Source organism: Hemicordylus capensis, chromosome 14, assembly GCF_027244095.1.
Source record: "Hemicordylus capensis ecotype Gifberg chromosome 14, rHemCap1.1.pri, whole genome shotgun sequence".
NCBI classification, from domain to species: domain Eukaryota; kingdom Metazoa; phylum Chordata; class Lepidosauria; order Squamata; family Cordylidae; genus Hemicordylus; species Hemicordylus capensis.
The window spans coordinates 4,535,443-4,558,902 of NC_069670.1; the positions used below are offsets into that span (position 1 = coordinate 4,535,443).

Consider the following 23,460-nt stretch of genomic DNA (forward strand, 5'->3'; position numbering starts at 1 on the left):
TCGGTTTATTAACAAACACCTCGGTTTATTCCATTCCCAATGCAGCGGGAGGCATCCCAGGTGCTCGCAAGAAGGGGGAGACGGCCGACTGTGTTTAGAGGGGGACCAGGGGGTTCACCGCCGCTGCACCCCATTTTTTGACAGGAGGAGGTTGTGAGGTGGAGGAAGAGGGCCCCTGTCCAAGAGGGGCTAGCAGGCAGGCCAGTACTGGGCGTCCGCACGGGCCAACTCCATCAGTTGCTGGTCCAGGACCTCGGCGTCTTCAGGGAAGCGATCCCGGAAGGACCGGACGAGCCCTTCTGCGCTGCCTTCATACTGCACCAGTATTACGTCCTCTCCTGGAGGGAGGGAAAGAGAAAGTTAGCAGCACGGCCAGTCTCCCTTGCTAAGCAAGGTCCGCCTTGGATGTTTGATCTGTAAGATAGTGGGCCGTAGGCCCAATGGAAAAGCATCTGCAATTGTTTTTCAATTTTTAGCAGTGTGTTTTGAATTGGGTGAGTCTTTTTAAAGTGGTTGTACACTGCCCAGAGCCTCTGGATGGGGCGGTTTATAAATGCAATAAATAAAATAAAATAATAATAATAATAATTTTTTAAAAAAACAGCAACTTGAAGAAAGAAACAGAGGGTTTAATACTGGCTGCACAAGAACAGGCACTAAGAACAAATGCAATAAGAGCAAAAGTCGAAAAATCCACAACAAACAGCAAGTGCCGCCTTTGTAAAGAAGCAGATGAAACCGTGGACCACCTGATCAGCTGTTGTAAAAAGATCACACAGACTGACTACAAACAAAGGCATGACAAGGTAGCAGGGATGATACACTGGAACATCTGCCAAAAATACAAGCTACCTGTAGCCAAACATTGGTGGGACCATAAAATTGAAAAAGTTGCCGAAAATGAAGGTGTGAAAATATTATGGGACTTCCGACTACAAACAGACAAACATCTGCCACACAATACACCAGATATAACTGTAGTCAAGAAGAAAGGGAAACAAGTTAAAATAATCGACATAGCAATACCAGGGGATAGCAGAATAGAAGAAAAAGAAATAGAAAAAAATAACAAAAGACAAAGAAATTGAAAGACTGTGGCAGAAGAAGACCAAAATAATCCCAGGAGTAATTGGCGCCCTGGGTGCAATTCCAAAAGACCTTGAAGAGCACCTCAACACCATCGGGGCCACAGAAATCACCATCAGCCAATTAAAAAAAGCAACTTTACTAGAAACAGCCTATATTCTATGGTGATATCTATAATAACAACAACTATATTGACAATAAAATCCAGCCATCCCAGGTCCTTGGGAAGGACTCGATGTCTGGATCAAACAAAGCAGTCAATAACACCTGTCTGACTGTGTAAACAACAACAACAATAATAATATACCTTCCAGGCGGGTGTTGGCCTGTACAAACATCTTACGGGCTTCCTTCCGCAGGAGTACCGTGTGCCGGAGGCTGAGGAAACGTTCGGGCTCTTCGTCGTTTACCGTAGAGTAGGCCTTGTAGAGCGCACGCCCTCCAACGACATCTGCCGTGGACTTCAGCACCTTCAAGACAGACAGGCCCAGATGGCGAGGAATCCCAGATCTGGCTCAGATTACCACCACTCCTCCTCCAGTGGGGGCATCCGGTTCTCCGAACCGTACACCGACCCTCACACACCGACCCAGGAGGCGAACATCCTTCTCATAGCACATACCTCGTGCAATATATTCAAGGTGCTGGTTTTGATCGACTTCGGCCCTCTCGCAGATGTTGGCCTGCAACTCCCACAATCCCTGGCTATTGGCCACTGTGGCTGGGGGTTATGGGGGTTGCAGTCCAAAAACGACTGGGGGGGGCCTAAGTTGAGCAGGTCGGCCTTAACGGTTTGGGCCCCAGATACCTGGGGGGCCATCTGCTCCCAAGGGTTTCTGCCCGTGTGACACGCTCTGCTCTGCGTGCTGACAATGAGAGAAGCTCGGTCATCCCCCCCCCCCCGAAATTTGGAATGCTCTCCACTCCTCCGCCTCCATCCCAGTTTTTAGAAAGCAACGGAAATCTTGGCTTTTTCCCCAGACAGCTTTTATCTTTTATCTTTTAAACTGAGTGCTGCTTTTTGTGGCTGGGGCTTTGCATTTTACGTGTAGGTTTTATGGCTAGATTATGGTGCATGATCTTTAAGACTTCTAATCAGATTTGTAGATTTGTAGATTCCAGTTTCCTATTTGCATTGGGTGATTTTCTAGAGCTTTCTACTGTTTTAGGTGTTTGGAAACCGCCCTGGGATTTATTTATTTTTAAAGTGCAAGGCGGTACAGAAATTTAACAAATAAAATGAATAAATAAAATAAAATATTTATTTGAATTCTATACCGCCCTTCCAAAAATGGCTCAAGGCAGTTTACACAGAGAAACAACAAATAAATCAGATGGCTCCCTGTCCCCAAAGGGCTCACAATCTAAAAGAAATGTAAGATAGACGCCAGCAACTGTCACTGAATCCTTCATATCGACGGAGATCTTGCACTGGTAGGGGTGTAGCAATAATTGAGCAGATGGGTTCAACGAACCCGGACCTCGCAGCTCCTAAGGGTCCCCCAACACCACCCCTCCCTATTTTCTTCATTATCTCCCTCATTCTAAGTGGGCCACTGGAGAGAGAGGCAAACACGGCCCCCCTCTGCAAAAGCTACGCCCCTGGGTACTCGTAGGCCAGTAGGCCATTATAGGGGAAGGGAATCCAGATATTTAATCACCGATTCCCCTTCCAGCAGGCCAGCCACCTCTTTGACCTTGGAGAGCACTGCCAACCACCCACAGAACCTCATCTTATTGCTCTTAAAGGCCAGGTCGGTCCAAAATAAGTCTGAGATCATCCATGACTTGATTATGGATGAAGGACCTGGCATGCATTACAGAGACGGGGTCAAGAAAGGCTAGTGGTTTGGTCTGTAGTGGCCGTTGCTGGCGTCTCTCTTATGTTCCTTTTTTTAGACTGTGAGCCCTTTGGGGACAGGGAGCCATCTTCTTTATTTATTTTTATTTTACATTTTATATCCCGCTCTTCCTCCAAGGAGCCCAGAGCGGTGTACTACATACTTAAGTTTCTCCTCACAACAACCCTGTTAAGTAGGTTAGGCTGAGAGAGACGTGACTGGCCCAGAGTCACCCAGCTAGTGTCATGGCTGAATGGGGATTTGAACTCGGGTCTCCCCGGTCCTAGTCCAGCACTCTAGCCACTACACCACGCTGGCTCTATATATAATTCGCTAAAGCATACCCGTGGCTGATCCCATGTGTGGCAGCTCTCGTGAGAGTTCGGAGAGCGGCTGGATAGGATAGCGACGGGGATGGGAAGGGGGAAGAAAATGGCGGCGGCTGGCAGACCCAGGAGTTGGCTGCCAGTCTGTGTAGAAAATACTGAGCTAGATGGACCTAGGGCCTGACTCGGTATGTGGCAGCTCCCTAGGTCCCTAGTTTTAATCATTTATTTATATCTCTGCCAACTGCTTTGGGAAACTTTTTGCTGAAAAGCGGGATATCAGTCTGTCACTGGGGCCCTCGGCTTCCTCTGCTTTGCACTTTCAGCGCTCTCTAAGGCAGGGATGCCCAACTTCGGCCCAACTGCAGATAGATAGATTGATTGATTGTTAAATTTATATACTGCCTTTCATTAAAACAATCCCAAGGCGCTTTACAGCAAAACTGAAAAATAAGATTGTAAAAAAACCACACAATTAAAATATCAAACTAAAAATACAAAACAAATCTGATTAACAAAGTGTAAAACGCAAGCATAAAAAGCAATACAAAGTACAAAAGGGGAGCAGCAGAGACAATCACATAGAAGCCCGGGTAAAATGCCATGATTTAACATGCTTTCTAAAAGCTGCGTTGGAACTGAGTAGCAAACAGCCACTGGGAGAGCATTCCAGAGTCTGGGGGCAGCAACAGAGAAGGCCCTGCCCTGCGTGCCAGACTACAACTCCCAGAATGCCCAGCGACGGGCCACTGGCGCTGAGGATGATGGGAGCTGCACATCCAAAACAGCTGGAGTTGCAAAGCTGCGTAGCCCCGTTAGAGAGAGACTTGGGCTCATCCCTCCCGCCCTCACCCCAAGTTCTGGCCGCCACCTTACCTGCAGCTTGCAGAGGAAGCGCTCCAGAGCCGGCTTCCCCACGGAAAGGATCTTGCTGCGGTCCAGCGAGACGATCGCATCGGGTTTGCCATCGGCTCCCGTGGTGTGATGCAGCGATACGAGCCCGCCGCCAGCCTCCAGGAGAACTCTCAGGATGACGAAGCGGGCCTGCATGTGAGCCTGGAGGGGAGGGAGGGAGGGAGGGAGACAGACAAGAGGATGTTAGGAGGGAGCCCGGAGGAGATCTTGGTGCCTTCACCCACCTTGCAGCTGGGGATTCTGGGAGTTGTCATCCACAACATCTGGGAATCCCTGTTAGAGGGGAACACCGCAGAGGTCGCTGAAAACAGCGAGGGCGATCAGTGTGTTTGAAGGGCTGTTCAGGTCAAGCCCCACTGAAAGTGCAGGTCGACCCACAATCCAACAAAGCAGTCGACAGAGTGACACACACACGCCTCACCTGGCGCCACGTCCGAGACTCCGGCGTGTAGAACTCCAGCGCCAGCAGCCCGGCACGGACCATGTTCAGCCAGTTGATGTAGATCACGTCTTCGGCGTCGTCACCTTTGAGCTCAAAGATCCTGGAATGAAGGGAAGGGAAGGACGGTGGGACGGAAAAAGCAGAGCTGTTGCTGCATTTGCAGAGCGTGCAGTCATCCTGGAATATTTCCCCTTCCCTTTCCCCAGCCCTTCATGCCTCTCTAAATACCCAGAACCACCCTCTTGCATTTTTAAAACCGGTTAATTTGCCTAACCTCCTTCGCAGGGTTGTTGTGAGGGGAAACCTAAGTATGCAGTACACCGCTCTGGGCTCCTCGGAGGAAGAGCGGGATAGAAACGCAAAATAAATAAATAAATAATATTGTGGCCAAATATTGGTTATACAGTAATCCCTCGACCTACGAACTACTCAACTTACTTTTTTTTGAGTTACAAGCGACAAAAAAGACCGGAAGTAGTTGCCGGTTTAGAATCAGCTTACTCGACCTACGAATGTTTAGATGCGGCTTCCTCGAATTACGAGTGTTTTGAGACTTCCGTGGTGCGCTCCTCGACTTATGAAAATTTCGACCTCCGAACGTGCGTTCGGAATGGATTATTTACGTAAGTCGAGGGACCACTGTATAATATGCCAAATGCATATAAATGTAGTCTGATTTTATATTATCATCTTATTATTATTATCATCATCATCATTATTTTAATATTGTTGTATTGCTGGTCTACGGCCGAAATAAAGTTTTACTTACTTACAAATAAATAAATAAATAAATAAATAAATGATTGCCCCCTCTCCCCCACCCCACCCCACGGCCCCCATACCGCGATGCCCTCAGGCACTCACCCCAACACCTCCTTGTTCAGGCAGAGGTAAAGACCCACACACTCCGCCCGGCATTCCTCATACGTCGACGCAATGCTGGAGAACTTGCTGTCCCAGGTCTCGCCCCCACGGTACCAACTCCGAATCTGTGGGCAGAGGAAGCGATTCGGGAACGGGGCTCCCTGCTGCCCCCAACAGGCCAGCTGGGTCCGGCACGCCAAGAGGCTGATATCTGGGGGCCAGGGTGACCCCTGCGCCTGCATTTTCATCCCACAGCCAGAGGCACTCTTAACCTGGACTTCGGGGCCAAAGTACAGGGCCCCCTAACCCTTTCTGGGGCCCCCACTTTAGGCTGTCCTGGGCGGTGTGGTCACAGGCCTGCGCTGTGCTGGGGGGCCAAGCAAGACTGCGGTGAGTGGGCCGTCGGAGTGCTGTGGAACCCACCGGCCTGCAGATTCCACATTTTGCTTTGGCAATCTGGTCCATCCCGGCCGCACACAGTGAGAGGGAGATGGGGTGAAGGCGTCCGGGTTGGTGGGTTAAACATACAAAAGGACCTCAATATTCACGGGGGGTTCCGTTCCATGGTACAACCGCAGAAACGGGAATCGCGAATATCGAGGCAGGGCAATGGGGAATTGGGGAGGGGGTTGGTTCCGGTTGGGAGGAAATGTCTAAAAAAAATTGGATGCGGGAGGGGGTACGAGGGGAAGCCGTCTCCCATCTTAGCTGCTCCCCCTGGGTTGCGCTGCGCCCCCTGAATGCCTCCTAATCGGCCAAAACTTGCCGGGTTTTTTCCTTTCATTTTAAAAAAACAGAGCCATTTGGGGGGCTCCGAAACACAAAAACGGGGAAAAGGAAAACACAAAACACAATACAGAGCCATTTTAAAACTCTCAGTATGAGAAAAAAACAAATGCAAATTCTGATTTTAAATCGAGGTTGGATACATGATTCAACCGAGATTTAAATCTAGCTAGGGCACAGGATTCTACACTTGAGAGGTAGCGGCTGCATAAACACAGACACAGCTATGGGATTAGGCCAGGCCGGCTCAGTTGAGGCCCCCCGCCAGCTGTTTGTGGACTACAACTCCCATCATCCCTAGCCACAGTGGCCAACAGCCAGTGGTTATGGGAACTGTAGGCCAACATCTGCAGGAGGGCCGAAGTTGAGCAGCATTGGATTAAATGATGGGGGTACCTGGGCGAGAGGAGAAAGTGTCCCATAAGGAAGGGCCGGGCTGCACAACTTCCGCTCTCCAGCGGCTTTGGACTACAGATCCCAGCATCCCCAGCCATAGAAGCCAATAGTCAGGGATGATGAGAGCAGTAGGCCAATGTCTGCAGGAGGACCAAGCTTGGGTGGTGCTGAGGAAGGGAATAGCATCTTCTAACTCCCCGGAGAGACCTCACCTGTTCCCCTGTCTCCGGGTTGATCACAACATTCCGGTCAAAATTGAAGGCCCCGGAGTCGTCCTGTGGGTTCAAAAGAAAGAGGATGCAGTTAAAAACTCCGGCTGACCCTAGGGTGGCACAGAGGCCACATTCCCGACAGGCTGCCTATCCTGCCAACGAGGGCACACAGAACTGAACTCTCCTCCCGGAAAGCGGGGGGAAACCCACCCACACAAAAGCAGCAGATCAGAAGGGATCTGGCTTGGTTTTCTACATGCCTGGATTTGGGGCATGTAAGACCATAGATTAGTTATGCACCAGGTGAAAAAGGACTTCCTTTTCTCGGTCCTAACTTTCCTGGCAATCACTTAGGAACAGAGGAAGCTGCCATATACTGAGTCAGACCATTGGTCCATCTAGCGCAGTATTGTCTTCACAGACTGGCAGCGGCTTCTCCAAGGTTGCAGGCAGGAGTCTCTCTCAGCCCTATCTTGGAGATGCTGCCAGGGAGGGAACTGGGAACCTTCTGCTCTTCCCAGAGCGGCTCCGTCCCCTAAAAGGGGAATCTCTTCCAGTGCCCACACTTCTAGTCTCCCATTCATATGCAACCAGGGCAGACCCTGCTTAGCTAAGGGGGCAAGCCATGCTTGCTACCACAAGACCAGCTTTCCTCCCTCATGGGAGAAGATTCTCCTCCCTCATAGGAGAAGATTCATGGGATGACCGCTGGTTCTGGTGGTGTGAGAGAGGGAATCGGTCTCCCTATCCACATTCTCCAAACCATGCATCGTTTTATAAACCTCCATCATGTCTCCCCATAGTCAACTCTTTTCCAAAGCTATAGCTTTGCCTCATGTGCCCCAAGGCCCGTAATCACCGCCCGCTTCTCCACCTTTTCCAGTTCTACAATATCCTTTTTGTGACACAGTGACCAAAAATGTACACAGTACTCTCCCAATCTGGCAGTACCATAGATTCGGATAAAATATTATAATATTAGCCTTTTTATTCTCAACCCCCTTCCTAATGATCCCTAGCATGGAGTTGGCCATGTTCACCGCTGCAGCACATTGAGTCGACACTTTAAGAACATAAGAACATAAAAATATAAGAACAGCCCTGCTGGTGGATCAGGCCCAAGAAGGCCCATGTAGTCCAGCATCCTGTTTCACACAGTGGCCCACCAGATGCCGCTGGAAGCCACAGGCAGGAGTAGGCGGCATTTCAATAAGCTGTCCACCACGACCCCAAGATCTCAAATCAAATCAAATCTTCATTGTTACGGTCATCTGACCAGCAAAACACAAAGCCAAGATCCCTCTCCTGGTCAATCACCGACAGCTCAAACCCCATCAGTGTATATGAAGTTGGGTTGTTGTTGGCTCCAATATGCATCACTTTACTCTTTACAGTGGAATATAAGCAGTCGTCGTTTAGGAGCATGGATGTGCGCGCATCCGTGCATAGGGCACATTCGCCAGAGCACTTGTCAAAATGCCCTCGGCCTGCTAACCCTGCCCCCAAAGCAAGACACAGGAGCACCCATCCTCAAGTCACACCCACCTGGACGAAGAGCTTTCCACTGCCATGGCCCAGAAGTTCGTGAAGTCCGACTTGGACCTCAAAGGAGGGACCCTTCCACTTGATGTACAAATCCTACAAAAGACACCCACAGATCATGGTCTTAGTTGCAGTGTCTTAGAGAACATAGGAGAGCTGCCTTCTACTGAGTCAGACCCTTGGTCCATCTAGCTCAGGATCGTCTACACAGGCTGGCAGCGGCTTCTCCAACATCGCAGGCAGGAGTCTCTCTTAGCCCAATCTTGGAGATGATGCCAGGGAGGGAACTTGGAACCTTCTGATGCTCTTCCCAGAGTGGCTCCATCCCCTAAAGGGAATAGCTTACAGTGCTCACATATTGAATCTCCCATCCAAATGCAAGCCAGGGTGGACCCTGCTTAGCAAAGGGGACAATTCATGTCTGCTGCCACAAGACCACCTCTTCTCCCCTTCGCCCCATTAGGGAAAATGTACAGGCATTCACTGGGAAGAAAGGAATAGATCCTTTTTCTTCTGAAGCAACCTTTTTATTATATGCAAGCTTATATTGGTTTTTATGGTTATCAGTTTTAATGGTTTCTGTTTTTATTGTAAACTGCCCTGAGCCATTTCAGAAGGGTGGTATAAAAATCGAATAAATAATAATTATAATCAATTAAAAACTAATCATCTGAATCAATGCTGGGTTTCAGTTCCAGTGTTTTCATAAGAATTCTCAGAATTCAGATATAGATGATATATATATGCTGTTTAGTGATATTCTATATGATAGAGAATATTATATATCACTACTAATCTGGCTCTCAATCCTGACGTTTTTCTTCTGACCTACTTGAACTTAAGACAAAGAATTCTACTCTTGGGAGAGAGACATACTCAAGTGGGGTGTACATGAATAGTTGGGAGCCAAACCAGTTCGCCTCGAACCGGGCCGGTTCGGAGGTTCGATCACGGTATATATTTGTCATACATACCAGTGGCAGGATAGTTTAAACAGAACTACAGAAAATCGACAACAAAACATGATTTTTAAAAGGCTAACAAGAATATGAGATCTAACTAACTGAATGTAAAAGTTATTGTAAAATCTAATAAAAATTTAAAATGCAAAAAAAAAAAGGAAAAAATAATATGAGATCTAACCATCTTGGGGTAATATCAGTGAATGGTGCCCAAAAGCTAACCTATTAGAATTTAACTTTAGAGTTAAATTTTAACCTAAAAATAAACCCTAAAATTTAACTATGGAGACCACAGAGTTCCATATTGATTGTCTGTTAAGTGTTCTCCGAGTCCACAAACATTCTGCCCCTTTCTCTCTTTAATATGGATTGTAAAGTTGTTTTCTCCTTCGACAATTTATTATGGCAAGGGTTCTCAGATCTAAGCATGGACTACAACTCCCATCACCCTTAGCCACAATGGACTTTCAGTGATGGGAGTCGTAGTTCAGCATCTGGGGACCCAAGGCTGAGAACCCCTGTATTATCTATAGTGCTCAGTTATATACTTGCCCCGTCCACTGAATGCTATTTAAGAACTGTATCATTATAATAAATTAATATTAAACAGAAATGGGTGATTCCTAAATGTCAAATTATTTCAGTCAAGGAACCCACAAGACCCTGGCTCTCATCTTTCCCACCTTGTCCTCCTCTGCAAGAAACGTCAACTTGTCTTTTTGGGTGGAATAAGCCACAGCCAACACGTTGCCCAACGAAACGTTCTTGAAGCCGTCCGTTTGGCGAATGTCGTCGTCTGCGGAGGGAATAGAACAAAATCTGCTGACTAGGCCTGGGAGACTAGATGAGCCAGGAGAAGAGAGAAATTAGGGACACAGGAAGCTGCCACATACTGAGTCAGACCCTTGGTCCCTCTAGCTCAGTATTGTCTACCCAGACTGGCAGCAGCTTCTCCAAGGTTGCAGGCAGGAATCTCTCTCTGCCTTATCTTGGAGACACTGCCAGGGAGGGAACTTGGAAACTTTCCTGCCCCTCTGACACAGAACCCAGAAGCAGCTACAGAACTCCGAAGACCCAGGAGTACCATATATGGTTAAAAATAGTCCTAGCAAACAGTCCCTGTACCCAGGATGATGCCGCCATGTTGTTTAAGCTAAGCAAGTTCTTGCTTTGTCGGTACCTGGAAGCTACAAGGGAGAGAGCCAAACATAATAAACCAGTATGAACCCAACAAAATGTTACCGTATATCCCTGCTGTGCATGTTTTTTTTCCCTGTGCCTGTACACTATGAGAATTTTAGGTACCTTTCCCTGGAGCTTTTTCAGAAAGCGGGCTTGACTGTGAGTTTGGGGCGTAACGGATACTCCGATGCTAAACGAAGATTGATTTATTTTTTACTTTATTATTATTACTCCAAGGAGCCCAGAGCGGTGTACAACATACTTAAGTTTCTCCTCACAACAACCCTATGAAGTAGGCGAGGCTGAGAGAGAAGTGACTGGCCCAGAGTCACCCAGCTAGTATTATGGCTGAATGGGGATTTGCACTCGGGTCTCCCCGGTCCTAGTCCAGCACTCTAACCACTACACCACACTGGCTCTCTCTTCTTTTTTTACCCTGGACATAAATTGGGCTAGGTTCCAACATGGAGTGGGGGGGGAACCTGAATTGTGTGTAAAGTGCTCTCTGAAATATCACACGGACTTCATGGTAAATCTGGCCGATATGTAAATGCACGCCCATCCTCCACGAATGACCCGTAAGTAGTTTTTACTCCCCTCTACGCTTAGGGAACCCACCCCTGCCCCTTTATCAGTAAAGGAGAATCCTCACTGGATTCCCCTTTAGTGGTCGGCCTTTGAAAACAATCCGAACCGGCCCGATTCGAGTTCGAACTGGGGGCCGGTTCGGAGGGGGCAAAACCGAGCTGGTTCCGATTCAAACTGAAACAGGGCAACTGGGTTCGTCCACATCCCTAACTCTCAGTTAAGGAACCTGCAGGAATCAGCAAAAGGCTTTCTCTGGCCCACAGCCTACCAATTGTCCCCCCCACCTCCCAATCACCACCCCAGAGGAAAAGGCAGCGTATGAATGAGTAACATCCAACCCAAACGGAGACTTGGTAGTTACGTGAGAGGCCAGCAGAGGAGGGGGGGGGTCTTGGCCCACTGCCCTGTGGCCAGCGCAGCTACCGACCCGAGCCTTACAATTTGGGATGTTGATGCCCGCAGGAATCCCGCTCCCGGAGAAGGTCAACACATCCAGCGAGGTGAAGTCGGGCTTGAGGAAAGCGTCCTTCTCGAAGGCCCGCGGCCAAGGCAGCTGCTCCAGGAGGCGCTCCGCTGCCGCCACCAGCCGCGCAAACTTCGCACTCATGGCCTTATTCACCACAGCCACAAAACCTGAAAGGGAGACACGGGAACCTCTGGGCAACCAGACCCACAAGCACCCCCCCCAATCTCCTTCTTGTTCACTTCAGACCTCTATGTGCGTGCGTGTGTGTAGCTTGATCCTAAGATGTGTGCCTTGGAAGCAAGGGTCCCCCTGAATTCAAGGGCTGAACCGTGGTGAGGAAGCAGCTAGCCACGCAAACAAGGAGCCACCACCAAGGTGGCCCTACCCCTGTGAGCCAGCCCCCCGCAGAAGGTGGGGCACCCAGAGCTATGCCTCCAAAGGACTTAGCCACAGGGTAGAATGGGGCACCATAGTTCTCCTCTGGGAAGACTAATCCATCCTCTGAAGTTTCAACATCTCTCCCTCCGGGGACCTCCCTCTCCCCCTACACACACCGAGATCCAGAGCGGACCACCCAAATACCCCAACGCAAAGGCAAAGCAGTACCTTCAAACTCCCCTCGAGAGCCATAGGGATCGCGATAGCTTTCAATGAAGCCGATGTAGCTGTGAACATTTGTGTTTTTTTTTAAAAAAATCATGATTAGCATAAATGGACAAATTAACACAACAGTCACAAATCTCTTCTGGAATTTTCCCAAAGCTCACCATATATATATATATATGTGTGTGTGTGTGTGTGTGTGTGTGTGTGTGTGTGTGTGTGTATAACAAACAAACACAACAACAACGCCTGACTCTGAAGGCTTTAGCCAATATTCACCAAGTAGTCATATTATGTTTTGGAAAGGGGTTCTTGCAAGAATAGTGTACATCTAATTTTATTTTGTGTACATATCGTGTATGTATTCCGTGCGTATCATTTTATTTTCTGTTATTACATTTATGAATGATATTTCTTTCAGAAAAGGTCAAATAAACCTTTTTCTTTTTTCTTTTAAATCATAAAAGCAAAGAGCAGTCTTGATTATTATTATTTATAGAATGCTGCTCCACAAGAGTTTCCAAAGTAGTTTTTAATGAAATAAAAATATATAAATATGGCTCTTTAGCTTGGTTCACCTTGGGATGGGCACGCCCTCCCCCCCTCCCTCCACTACAACCCCTCAACCCCCACACCCCACCTCACAAGAATATATATATATATATATATATATATATATATATATATATATATATATATTCATTCATTCTTGTGAGGTGGTGTGTGTGTGCGTATATACTGTATATATATCCCTAAGGTGTACCCATCGCTAGTCCCATGTGTGGCAGCTCTTGCAAGAGTTTGCGAGCAAGCTGCCGGCAGGAAAGGAAAGTGGCGGCACTGGCAGACAGGCAGGAAACAAAATGGTGGCAGGCGGAGGGAGAAAACTGCAAGGGTGGGGTAAACTAGAAGCGTAGATACTCTGTGCCTAGTTTTAAATAAAAAGTTATCTACAATACTCAGGAAGGACCAGGACCAGAGGTGCACCTAGGTAATTTTGGAGCCTGAACCTACAGGCCTTTGGAGGTGCGCCCTCTCTGCAATTTAAGCATCACCCCCATACAGCAGGCCTGCTCAACTTTGGCCCCCGCAGCTGTTTCTGGACTACAACTCCCATAATCCCCAGCCACAATAGCCAGGGATTGTGGGAGTTGTAGGCCATAGAGCTGCCGGAGGGCCTAAGCTGAGCAGGCCTCCACGCACACACTGTGACACACGCAGTATGTTTTAAGACGTGGGTTCTTGAGGGCACAGCCACTGAACTCACAAGAATGTAAGAACAGGAAACAGGTCTATTTATGCCCATCTGCATTAGCAGAAACATTCCAAGACAAAACTTAACATATCCCCACCCCACATATTTCTTTCCCCACTGCCCCCTCCGTCTCTAAAGCAGAGGGCACGCTCGCGCCCGGTGATGTGGTGACCACACCACCCAGGACAAACTAACGCGGATTTGGGGGGCCCCACGCTCTCACTCTGGAGCAGTGGTTCCCCCAGATGTTGCTGAACTACAACTCCCAGCATCCCCCAGCCATAAGCTGGGGGTGTTGGGAGTGGTAGTTCCAACCCTGGTTGGGAGCCACAGATCTGGAGTCATAGTTTGTCCCGCAGATGCCAACCCGACCCCCAAGGCTCACCTCTCCACGATGGGTCCCTTGTCGCGAATCCAGCAGCGGGAGCCCTCCTTGTGGGCCTTGATGGAGCCCTGCGTGAAGCTGGCGATGTAGTGCTTCAGCATTTCTGCCTGCGTGGCGTTGGCTGCGTGTTGCTGGCGGGGGGAACCAGAGGGTCAGGCCATCATCCCTCCACCGAACCTCTACGGTTCCCCCCCCCATAACCTCAACTCCAAGGAACAGAGGAAGCTGCCATATACTGAGTCAGACCCTCGGTCCATCTAGCTCAGTATCGTCTGCACAGGCTGGCAGCAGCTTCTCTATGGTCTCTCTCAGCCCTATCTGGAGATGCTGCCAGGGAGGGAACTCAGAACCTTCTGCATGCAAGCATGAAGGTGTTCTTTTCAGAACGGTCCCATCCCCTAAGGGGATTATCTTACAGTGTTCACACATGGAGTCTCCCATCCAAATGCAAACCAGGGTGGACCCCGCTTAGCAAAGGGGAGAATTAATGAACGCTACCACAAAACCAGCTCGCCCACCCTGAACATAGGAAGCTGCCATATACTGAGCCAGACCCTTGGTCTATCTAGCTCAGAATTGTCTCCACAGACTGGCAGCAGCTTCTCCAAGGTTAGAGGCAGGAATCTCTCTCAGCCGTATCTTGGAGATGCTGCCAGGGAGGGGACTTGGAACCTTCTGCTCTTCCCAAAGAGGCTCCATCCCCAAAAGGGAATATCCTACAGTGCTCATGCAGGTAGTCTCCCATTCATTTGCAACCAAGGCAGACCCTGCTTAGCTAAGGGGACAAGTTATGCTTGCTACCACAAGGCCAGCTTTTTTTTAACCCAGCACAGAATTGATCTTTGGAGTTCTCTGCCTTGGGCCTGATCTAGCAGGGGTGGATTCATGGAGGCCATGGAGTCTCATGTCGTTCAAGATCTTGCCCAAAGAACTTCCATGTGGGTTCCTTGGTGCAGAGAGCAGGGTTGGTTTAGGTCAGGCCTGCTCAACTTCGGCCCTCCTGCAGATGTTGGCCTACAACTCCCATAATCCCTGGCTATTGGCCCCTGTGGCTGGGGCTTATGGGAGTTGTAGTCCAAAAACAGCTGGGGGGGCCTAAGTTGAGCAGGCCTGGTTTAGGTGATGGGCAGCCACACCAAGAGCACCCAGGGACGGTGCCCTAACCTCCCTGCCCTCACCTTGGCCTTCTGCAAGTTATCCACCACCCTCTTCAGAAGCAAGCAGTAATCGCCTCGTGTCACCGTGAACTTGCATCCGCGGAACTCAAAACACTTCATCTTGGCTGACATCTCAGCGTCCAGCTCGACATCTGTGCAGAAAAGAGGCAAACAGGGAGAGTGAAGGTGGAGAGGATCAGCCAAGAGCAGCAGAAGGCCCCCACCCCAAGGGGTGGCATGCTTGTGGAGGCTGCTATCAGGAGAGTGTATGAAGCTGCTCCATACAGAGTCAGACCCTTGGTCCATCCTAAATCTGGACTGTCTACACTGACTGGGCGCAGCTCTCCAATGTTTCATGCAGGAACCTTTCCCGGCCTTAGCTGGAGATGTTGCCTGGGATTGAACCTGGGACCTTCTGCATGGCTCTGGCACAGATATATGGCCCCTTCTCCAGCCTTCTCGCGTCCTGAAACTGCATTTGGCACCATGTGGGTTGGGTTAGTCTGTAAGATAAATGCTTGGTCCAGAGTCATGCTTCATGGCTGAACCGAGATTTGAACTCGGGACCTTCCTGGTCCTAGTCCAACACTTTAATAACCACGACACCAGCCACGAGACTTGCTGGGAGACCCTGGGCCAGTCATTTCTCTCTCAGCCTAACCTACTTCACAGGGTTGTTGTGAGGAGAAACTTAAGTACATAGTGCATCGCTCTGGGCTCCTTGGAGGAAGAGCAGGATATAAAATGTCAAATAAATAAAAATAAAACTTAGTAATAAAAGGAATATGCACAAAACCGGAAAACCTGACTCGGTTCGAGTAGAACCGGACTCGAACCAAACCAAGTCTGGTCTGGTTCTGTGCATACTAGGGCCCGGTCCGGCTCGAGGTCAAACCAGTTCAGGCCCGGTCCAGCTCGAGGGCGAGCTCTGAAGCCAGTCCGATTCGAGGGCGAGCCAGCTTGACCTCGAGTCGGCTTGACCTCGAGTCGGCTCGACCTCGAGTCGGCTCGCAATCCCCTAGAATCCAGGAAGCTGCTTTCTAGCCCTACTTGGAGATACAGCCAGGGATTTAACCTGGGACCTGGTGCGTGCAAAGCTGACAGTCTAACCACTGAGTTACAATGCATGCCTCCCCCAATATAATAAATTTATACAGTAGAATGTATTTTGAATGCTCCTGGCACTTCATCCACTTAGGAATATATCATCTAAGTAACATGATCACTTCTTTGACTCTATGGGGGTCATGCCGAGGACATGTCCCTCTGGCGTGGGGTGAGGGGGCGAGAGGGTGGGCCATGGAGGAGGTGGCAGCATCCGAACTGTTCCCAAAAAGCCTCTCACCATCCGAAAGCACCGATGCCAGGCGCACCTCGTAGACCGCTTCGCCGTCCACTTCCGTCTTGAAAAGCCTCGTATTGTAAGCGCTGATGTTCTGGAGAGAGATTGAAGGACAGCCGTTAAGGGGGGCGAGAGGATTTCTCCCCACTCGTTTCCAAAAAAGCACGCCACCCCATCTCCCTCCCCACTCTCCCACTCAAAATCTTCCATACACCTGGAACATTTCCAGGTGGGGCTTTTAGCTTGCTTCTCTTCCAGAAGGGAGGGTGCGTGCTCACATATGGGCCACATTTACCCCAAAAGTTCCTGCGAGCGATTGGGGAGCATTCCCTGATACAGGATTTTAATTGCAAATTAGAACGTAGCTGGATTGATCTTCAGGGTTAAAAAAAATAAATCCACTTTTGGGGGCTCATTTGCAGGGGGCAAATTCAAACTTGCAGAAAAGCCTCACAGTAATGCCAGCGGTCTGGAAATGCTCCTGGACCCTCACAGCAGCTTTCTGAGGCAGGCTATACACCCACAGCTAACTGAGAAAAGAGGCACCTGTTTAAAGTGGAGGTTCTCTTGAGCGGGGGAGAGCAACTGGCCCTATCCGTCCCCAGCACAGCAGCCCTCCAGTGGCTGTTGCTGGTGTCTATCTTACGTTTCTTTTCTTTTTTTAAGATTGTGAGCCCTTTGGGGACAGGGGAGCCCTATTTATTTATGTTTCTCTGCGTAAACCGCATTGGGAACATTAGTTGAAAAGTGGTACATAAATATTTGTCGTATCGTATTTGTATACTGGGAGTATATTGAGTTCACACATTTCTAAATATTCAAGTGGCCTGAGGAGGCGAACCCAAGGAAGCCCAGTGCGTTTCACGGCCAAGCAAGAACTCAAAACTTGGGTCTCCCCAGTCCGAATCCACGAGCCACACATCACACTTGTTTTTACAGGAGCCGTGGAAGATGTTGCCATAAGGAAAAATGCTCCTGAGCATGGGCAGAGGGCCTCCCACAGAATAGCCTCAACGGGTTTTCCCCACAGACTTGGCTGCAAGAGCAAGGTCCAGGTCGATGCGAACACCTTTTTACAGGAATCGTGGAAGATGTTGCCATAAGGAAAAATGCTCCTGAGCATGGGCAGAGGGCCTCCCACAGAATAGCTTCAACAGGTTTTCCCCACAGACTTGGCTGCAAGAGCAAGGTCCAAGTCGATGCAAACACCTCTAGTTAAGCGGAAGCACCAGCTCCAACAGGCTCCTCGTAGGAGCCCTGCTAAGTGAGCAGAAGGGAATCTTTTTAAAGTGGCAATTCTCTTCCATTTAGCAGGAGCTTTTTCAGGGGTTGACTTTATCGCAACTATACGTTGGGAGGGTGGATGTGCGTTCACATATCGGCCGGATTTACCCTGCAGCCCGTGCGATATTTCAGAGAGCGCTTCACACACGATTCGGGTTTCCCCCTCCGTATCGGAGCCAGCGTTCCCTCTAAGGCGGGCGTGTATGCACGCAGTCACACGCCTTTTGATGTCCGCTCAGTTAATTTTTTGATCCTGCTTGGGTTAAATCAGGAAGGCCCCCACTCTGAATGCATGTACGCACACACTGCCTTAATACTGCTGCCCAGAACAAAATTCAGTCCGCACACATATATTTAAAAATTAGAGAACACTGATCGGAACCTAGCCTGGTTTATGTCCGAGGTTTTTTGTTTTTTTTTAAGCCTCTTTTTGCGTCGGAGTATCGGTTATGCCCCGAACTCGCAGTAAAACCTGTTGTCGGAAAAGCCTCAGAAGCGTGTGGGGAGCAACTGGTCCTATTCAGCCTCAGCACAACACCCCTCCAGTGGTGGCCACTGGCGTCTCCCTTGCGGTTCTTTTCCAGCTGCGAGCCCTTTGGGGACGCACGGAGCCATTTTATTTACGTATTGTTCTGTTTTCTGTTGAAACCACCTTGAGAGGTTTTGTTAAAAAAAGTAATATATAAATCAGGCCTGCTCAACTTCGGCCCTCCTGCAGATGTTGGCCTACAGCTCCCATAATCCTAGAGATTGGCCACTGTGGCTGGGGATTATGGGAGTTGTAGTCCAAAAGCAGCTAGGGGAGGGCCAAAGTTGTGCAGGCCTGATATAAAGATCCAGAGGCGCAGAGATTCCCCGCCCTTCACGGCCGACCCCGTCGAGCCTCCAAACCCCTCTGGAGCCCCAGTCCCGCCACGCCGGCATGTCTTTTACACAGGCCGCCCCAGAGTAGGGGGTTTGCTGGGGCACCTCAGAGTCCAGAAAGTCTTGAGCCAGCTTGGCGTCTTCCATGGAGCAGTTTGCAGAGAAGTACGTGGAGACACCCTAGAAAAAAGAGAGAGAGAGAGAGAGAGAGAGAGAGAGAGAGAGAGAACGCTCAGAGGTACCCGACGGTGGGCCCGGCCTCGGGCCAGCAGTCAAGCCCCCTGCCCGCAATTCACTCCTTCTCCCCGAATCGGGTTCTCGGTGCGGACGGGCGACAACGGGGAGATACCTCGCCCCGGAGTCCCAAATGCTTCTGGGTGGACTCTAGAGAGAACATGCGCTCGCCACAGCTGTCCCACAGGGCTTCCATCTCTTTCGGGTGGGCCACAAAGGCCTGGCTGCCCCACACGAGCTGCTTCAGTTTCTCCTGGGGGGGAAGAAGGGCCAAAGAGTCGTCAACATGCCATTAAAAGTGGGGTGGAGGGGCCTCCAACCGACAAGCCGACGACCCCATTCCGCGCCGGGTATCCGGCCCCTTCCACGCCGGACTCACCTTGGGGAGGTTGGGCACAAATTTGGTGTCGCCGAAGGATTTGTAGTTGCCCATGTTGGCGTAGATGGCGGCAGAGTAAACCAGGAAGGCCTGCAAGAGACAAGCGCCGTACTGAAGGCGCGGACAGGGGGTCGGGGCGGCCAGACCCTTCGCCACAACCGTCGGCTGTACCCCTCCAATGAGAACAATTTGTTGTGGGGCGGCTAGCCGAGAAAGTTGTTTTTAAGTGACGGTGGTGGTGGTGATGATGATAACTGCAGTATTTGCAGGGAAACCGCAAATATTGAGTAATTGTGTCTCGGGGATCGCAGGGGATAGGTTCCCTGAGGTTTCTAAAAAGTGCCCCAAACTGGTTAAGTTGCCCTAATATTGCAGGGGAAAGTGCCTTACCATGATCAGTCTGCCCCCAGCTGTCCAGCAGTGCCCCCCAAATGCTGCAATTTGCAGTTTTTCCAGCAAAAAAAAAAATTTGTTTTTTTCCCTTTTTTAACAGAAACGAGCCAGAAAACGGCTCCCTTACACAAAATGGCAGGCAGAAATGACCTCAGGGGTCATTTCTGCCCACTCCCAACCCGCAGATACACAGAAATTATCCCTTTGGGGGGCTGTTTTCCTCTACATATAACGAGGACGGTGGCCAATTACCCAACCATGGATACACGAGACCACGGATGTTAGGTCTGCAATGAACATGGGTCTCCTGCATTATTATTATTAGGGCTGCAGAAATGCACTAGTCTACTAGTCAGTGGCGAGTGAAAAATGATGCCTGACGAGTGAAAAATGTCCTGATGAGAAATTCTCCAACATAGCTTGACAGGCAAAATATTTTGTCTGGTTGATCAACTCAGCCAACATTTCTTCATCCCTAATTATTAATAATAATTAATTAATTAATATTATTTATTTGTTTATTATTATTAAATGCTGGCACCCTGGGCCAAGAGACACACACAGTTTTCCCGATACCTGATATTCCTCATCGGAGAGGCCCAGCGAGTGTGCCAGCTCCCATAACTGGGTGGGGTCCTGGGCCCGGAAGATACGGGAAAGCAGCGTGTAGATTGCGGGTGCCTCGGGGGAGGTCTGAAGAAGCACCACGAGCCCCCCGTACCAGCAGGCCCGTGAGAGGTAGTGGGCGTAGAGCCGCTCTTCCGGCGACAGCAGCTTGAAGGCTTCGGTGCAGTCCAGAGTCGCGATCCCAATGTCATTGGGCAGGACATACTGGGAATCCACCATCGCGCCAAACTGGGAAGAAATGGACACTGGTCACTAACCCTTCTGTGCAAAACTGTAGAATGTTAGATTGGCGCTTAATTAAAAAAAACCCTAAAGGTACTGGAGAGCTGGTCTAATGGGAGGAGAGCAGGTCTTGTGGTAGTAAGCGCAAATAGTCCCCTTTGCTAAGCAGGGTCTGCCCTGGTCTGCATTTGAATGGGAAACTACATGTGTGAACACTGCAAGATATTCCCCTGAGGGGATGGGGCCGATCAGGGAAGAGCATCTGCCGGTTTGCATGCAGAAGGTCCCATGTTCCCTCCTTGGCAGCATCTCCAAGATAGGGCTGAGAGAGACTCCAGCCTGTAACCTTGGAGAAGTCGCTGCCAGTCCAGGTAGACAATACTAAGCCAGATGGACCAAGGGTCTGACTCAGTATATGGCAGCTTCCTATGTACTAACAACAGAGGCTACCGTGCGACCACAATGAAACCTAGATGCTCTCCCCAGAGCGGCTCCATCCCTTAAGGGGAAGATCTTCCAGTGCTCACACTTCTAGTCTCCCTTCCATACGCCACCAGGGCGGACCCTGCTTAGCTAAGGGGACAAGTCATGCTTGCTGCCACAAGACCAGCTCTCCTCCTCTGGGCCAAGGCTTTTCCTACTTCCCTCCTGCTCATTCTTACCCACATAACGGGTTCAATCCTGGCTGTTCCCTGACTCACCACAGACCATCCGCAGTACTTAAGAGCAGTGTTCCATCTAACAGGGAATCCCAGGGGATTCTTTCCCAGAATCCCCAGGCAAAAGCCATGGCACCCGGGAATTCTGGGAGTTGTAGTCCACAACGTTGAGGAATCCCTGTTAGACGGACCACTGCTTAAGAGGCGCCCCCACCAAGCTCGTCCCACTGCCCCGTCAAGTCCTGCTCTTGAGTTCCAGCCCCCAAGGGTTGCATTTCAAGAAACTTGGCAAGGTCCAGCCCGCACGGCATTCCCAGGGGCAGAAAAAGGATGCACCAGGCCAAGGTACTTTTTATTATTGTTATTATTATTATTATATTTATATCCCGCTCTTCCTCCAAGGAGCCCAGAGCGGTGGACTACATACTTGAGTTTCTCTTTCACAACAACCCTGTGAAGTAGGCTAGGCTGAGAGAGTAGTGACTGGCCCAGAGTCACCCAGCTAGTATCATGGCTGAATGGGGATTTGAACTCGGGTCTCCCCGGTCCTAGTCCAGCACTCTAACCACTACACCACGCTGGCTCTTTCACTTCCTCTCTCTCTCTCTGCCTCCCTGCCCCCCAAGAATAGGCAGGTAAACACGCCTGAGAGTCTGCCACACCACACCACCCTTCCTCTTTGCCCCAAAGCCTGGGGGTGGCAGGAAGCCGGCCATGCTGTGCTGTGAAAACAGGAATGGAAACCAGGTCTCCATCTCCACGGGCTGCCTGCAGGCCCTGTTCCCTCCTCTCTTCCCCGATCCCCATGCAAAACCTTGAGCCTGAAGTTGCTCTCGCAGGGGTCAAGCCCCGAGAAAGCAGAGGGGTGCGAGGTGGACGAGAAGCCCTCTCGAGCAGGGATTCTCAATGTCGGGTCCCCAGATGTTATTTGACTCCAACTCCCATAATCCCCAACCAAAGGCCACTGGGGCTGGGGATTATGGGAGTTGAAGTCCAATAACATCTAGGGACCCAACGCTGAGCATCTCTGCTCTAGAGTACCTTCAAGCCAGGGAGGGATCATGGGAGACAGATGATTATTATTATTATTATTATTATTATTATTATTATTAATTCAATTTCTATACCACCCTTCCAAAAATGGCTCAGGGCGATTTACACAGAGAAATAATAAATAAATAAGATGGCTCCCTGTCCCCAAAGGGCTCACAATCTAAAAGAAACATCAGATCGACACCAGCAACAGTCACTGGAGGGATGCTGTGCTGGGGGTGGAGAGGGCCAGTTGCTCTCCTCCTGCTCAATAAAGACATTCAACGGTGGCTCTTTGCCCAGTTAGCAGGGGTTAGCAGATGGTCCCCTTTGCTAAGCAGGGTCTGCCCTGGTTTCCATTGGAATGGGAGAGTATGTGTGAGCAGCACTGTAGCCAGGGTGCATTGAGTGAAAGGGTTCAACGGACATGGGCCCCCAGCTCCTGAGGGCCCTCCAGCTCCATCTCTCTCTATTTTCTTCATTATCTCCCTCACTCTGGGGGGCTGCCAGAGAGAGGGATGAACACAGGACCCCTCACCCTTAGCTCCGCCCCTGACTGTAGCATATTCCCCTTAGGAGACGGGGCCGCTCTGGGAAGAGCACCCGGATGCTTGCATGTAGAAGGTTCCAGGTCCCCTCCCTGGCAGCACCTGCAAGATAGGGTTGAGAGAGAGAGACGCCTGCCTGCTACTTTGGAGGAGCCGCTGCCAGTCTGGGTTGGCAATCCTGAGCTAGCTGGACCAAGGGTCTGACTCAGTATGCGGCCGCTCCCTCTGTTCCTATACACAGACAGACACAGGCACAGCCCAGGCCAATGGCAGCCGCCCCTCCGTTAGGGAAGGGATTCTGGTGCACTGCAACTCCGGTCTTATGGCGAAGGGAAACTGGATCACATGGGTGGGGGGGGCATGCCATGCAGCCTCTCCTGCTGGCCCTCCCCAAAGGCTGACCTCCCCAGCCTGCAAGGCACGCGCCCCATCCCTGAAGCGGGGCCAGCCAGCCCCCAATCACCGCCTGCCCCACCTTGCCCTCCCCTTGCCCAGCCAACCAGCCCGCCCCTCCTCACCTGCTCCTTGCTCTCTCGCGCTCACGGGCGACTTCCTGCCACGCCCCCTTCTCCCCCATTCAGAGCTTCATCCAGACAGACACGCCCCCATGCTTCCTTCAGCCAATCCCGTGCTCTCCTTGGGGAGACTGACGTCCGCGTTGCCGGGACACCGAAGCCCGCCCCTTGGTTCTTTCCCTGAGTCTCTCTCTCTCTCGGTGAGTTTCTTTTCCTTTTTTGCAGACTGCTGCGCCTCCGATTTGATCGCTGAAGTGGCTGGTCTTGGCTTTAAATATATATATATATTATTATTGCACCCAACTGGGATTCCATAGCCTAGTGGTTAGGGTGTTGGACTCAGACCCGAGTTC

The 23,460-nt window shown here is 50.2% G+C and overlaps 1 protein-coding gene across 2 annotated transcripts; it reads right to left on the reverse strand.

Annotated features, from left to right (window-relative positions):
- On the reverse strand, positions 1–23,224 carry DPP3 (dipeptidyl peptidase 3). 2 transcript variants are annotated; one of them, XM_053278939.1, is made up of 18 exons: positions 23,111–23,224; positions 20,081–20,359; positions 19,112–19,201; positions 18,848–18,985; positions 18,604–18,678; positions 16,354–16,444; positions 15,030–15,160; positions 13,852–13,982; positions 12,215–12,273; positions 11,581–11,775; positions 10,056–10,168; positions 8,414–8,506; positions 6,869–6,931; positions 5,475–5,599; positions 4,590–4,710; positions 4,130–4,309; positions 1,394–1,556; positions 1–338 (listed from the first exon to the last, which is right to left on the reverse strand). In XM_053278939.1, the coding sequence occupies exons 2-18, from the start codon at positions 20,348–20,350 to the stop codon at positions 190–192; spliced, it is 2,187 nt and encodes a 728-aa protein (XP_053134914.1). In that variant the 5' UTR covers positions 20,351–20,359; positions 23,111–23,224; the 3' UTR covers positions 1–189. The 2 variants fall into 2 exon arrangements, with proteins under 2 accessions (XP_053134914.1, XP_053134913.1); XM_053278938.1 differs by lacking the exon at positions 23,111–23,224 and adding an exon at positions 22,583–22,737.
- Positions 23,225–23,460: the final 236 nt, after the last annotated feature.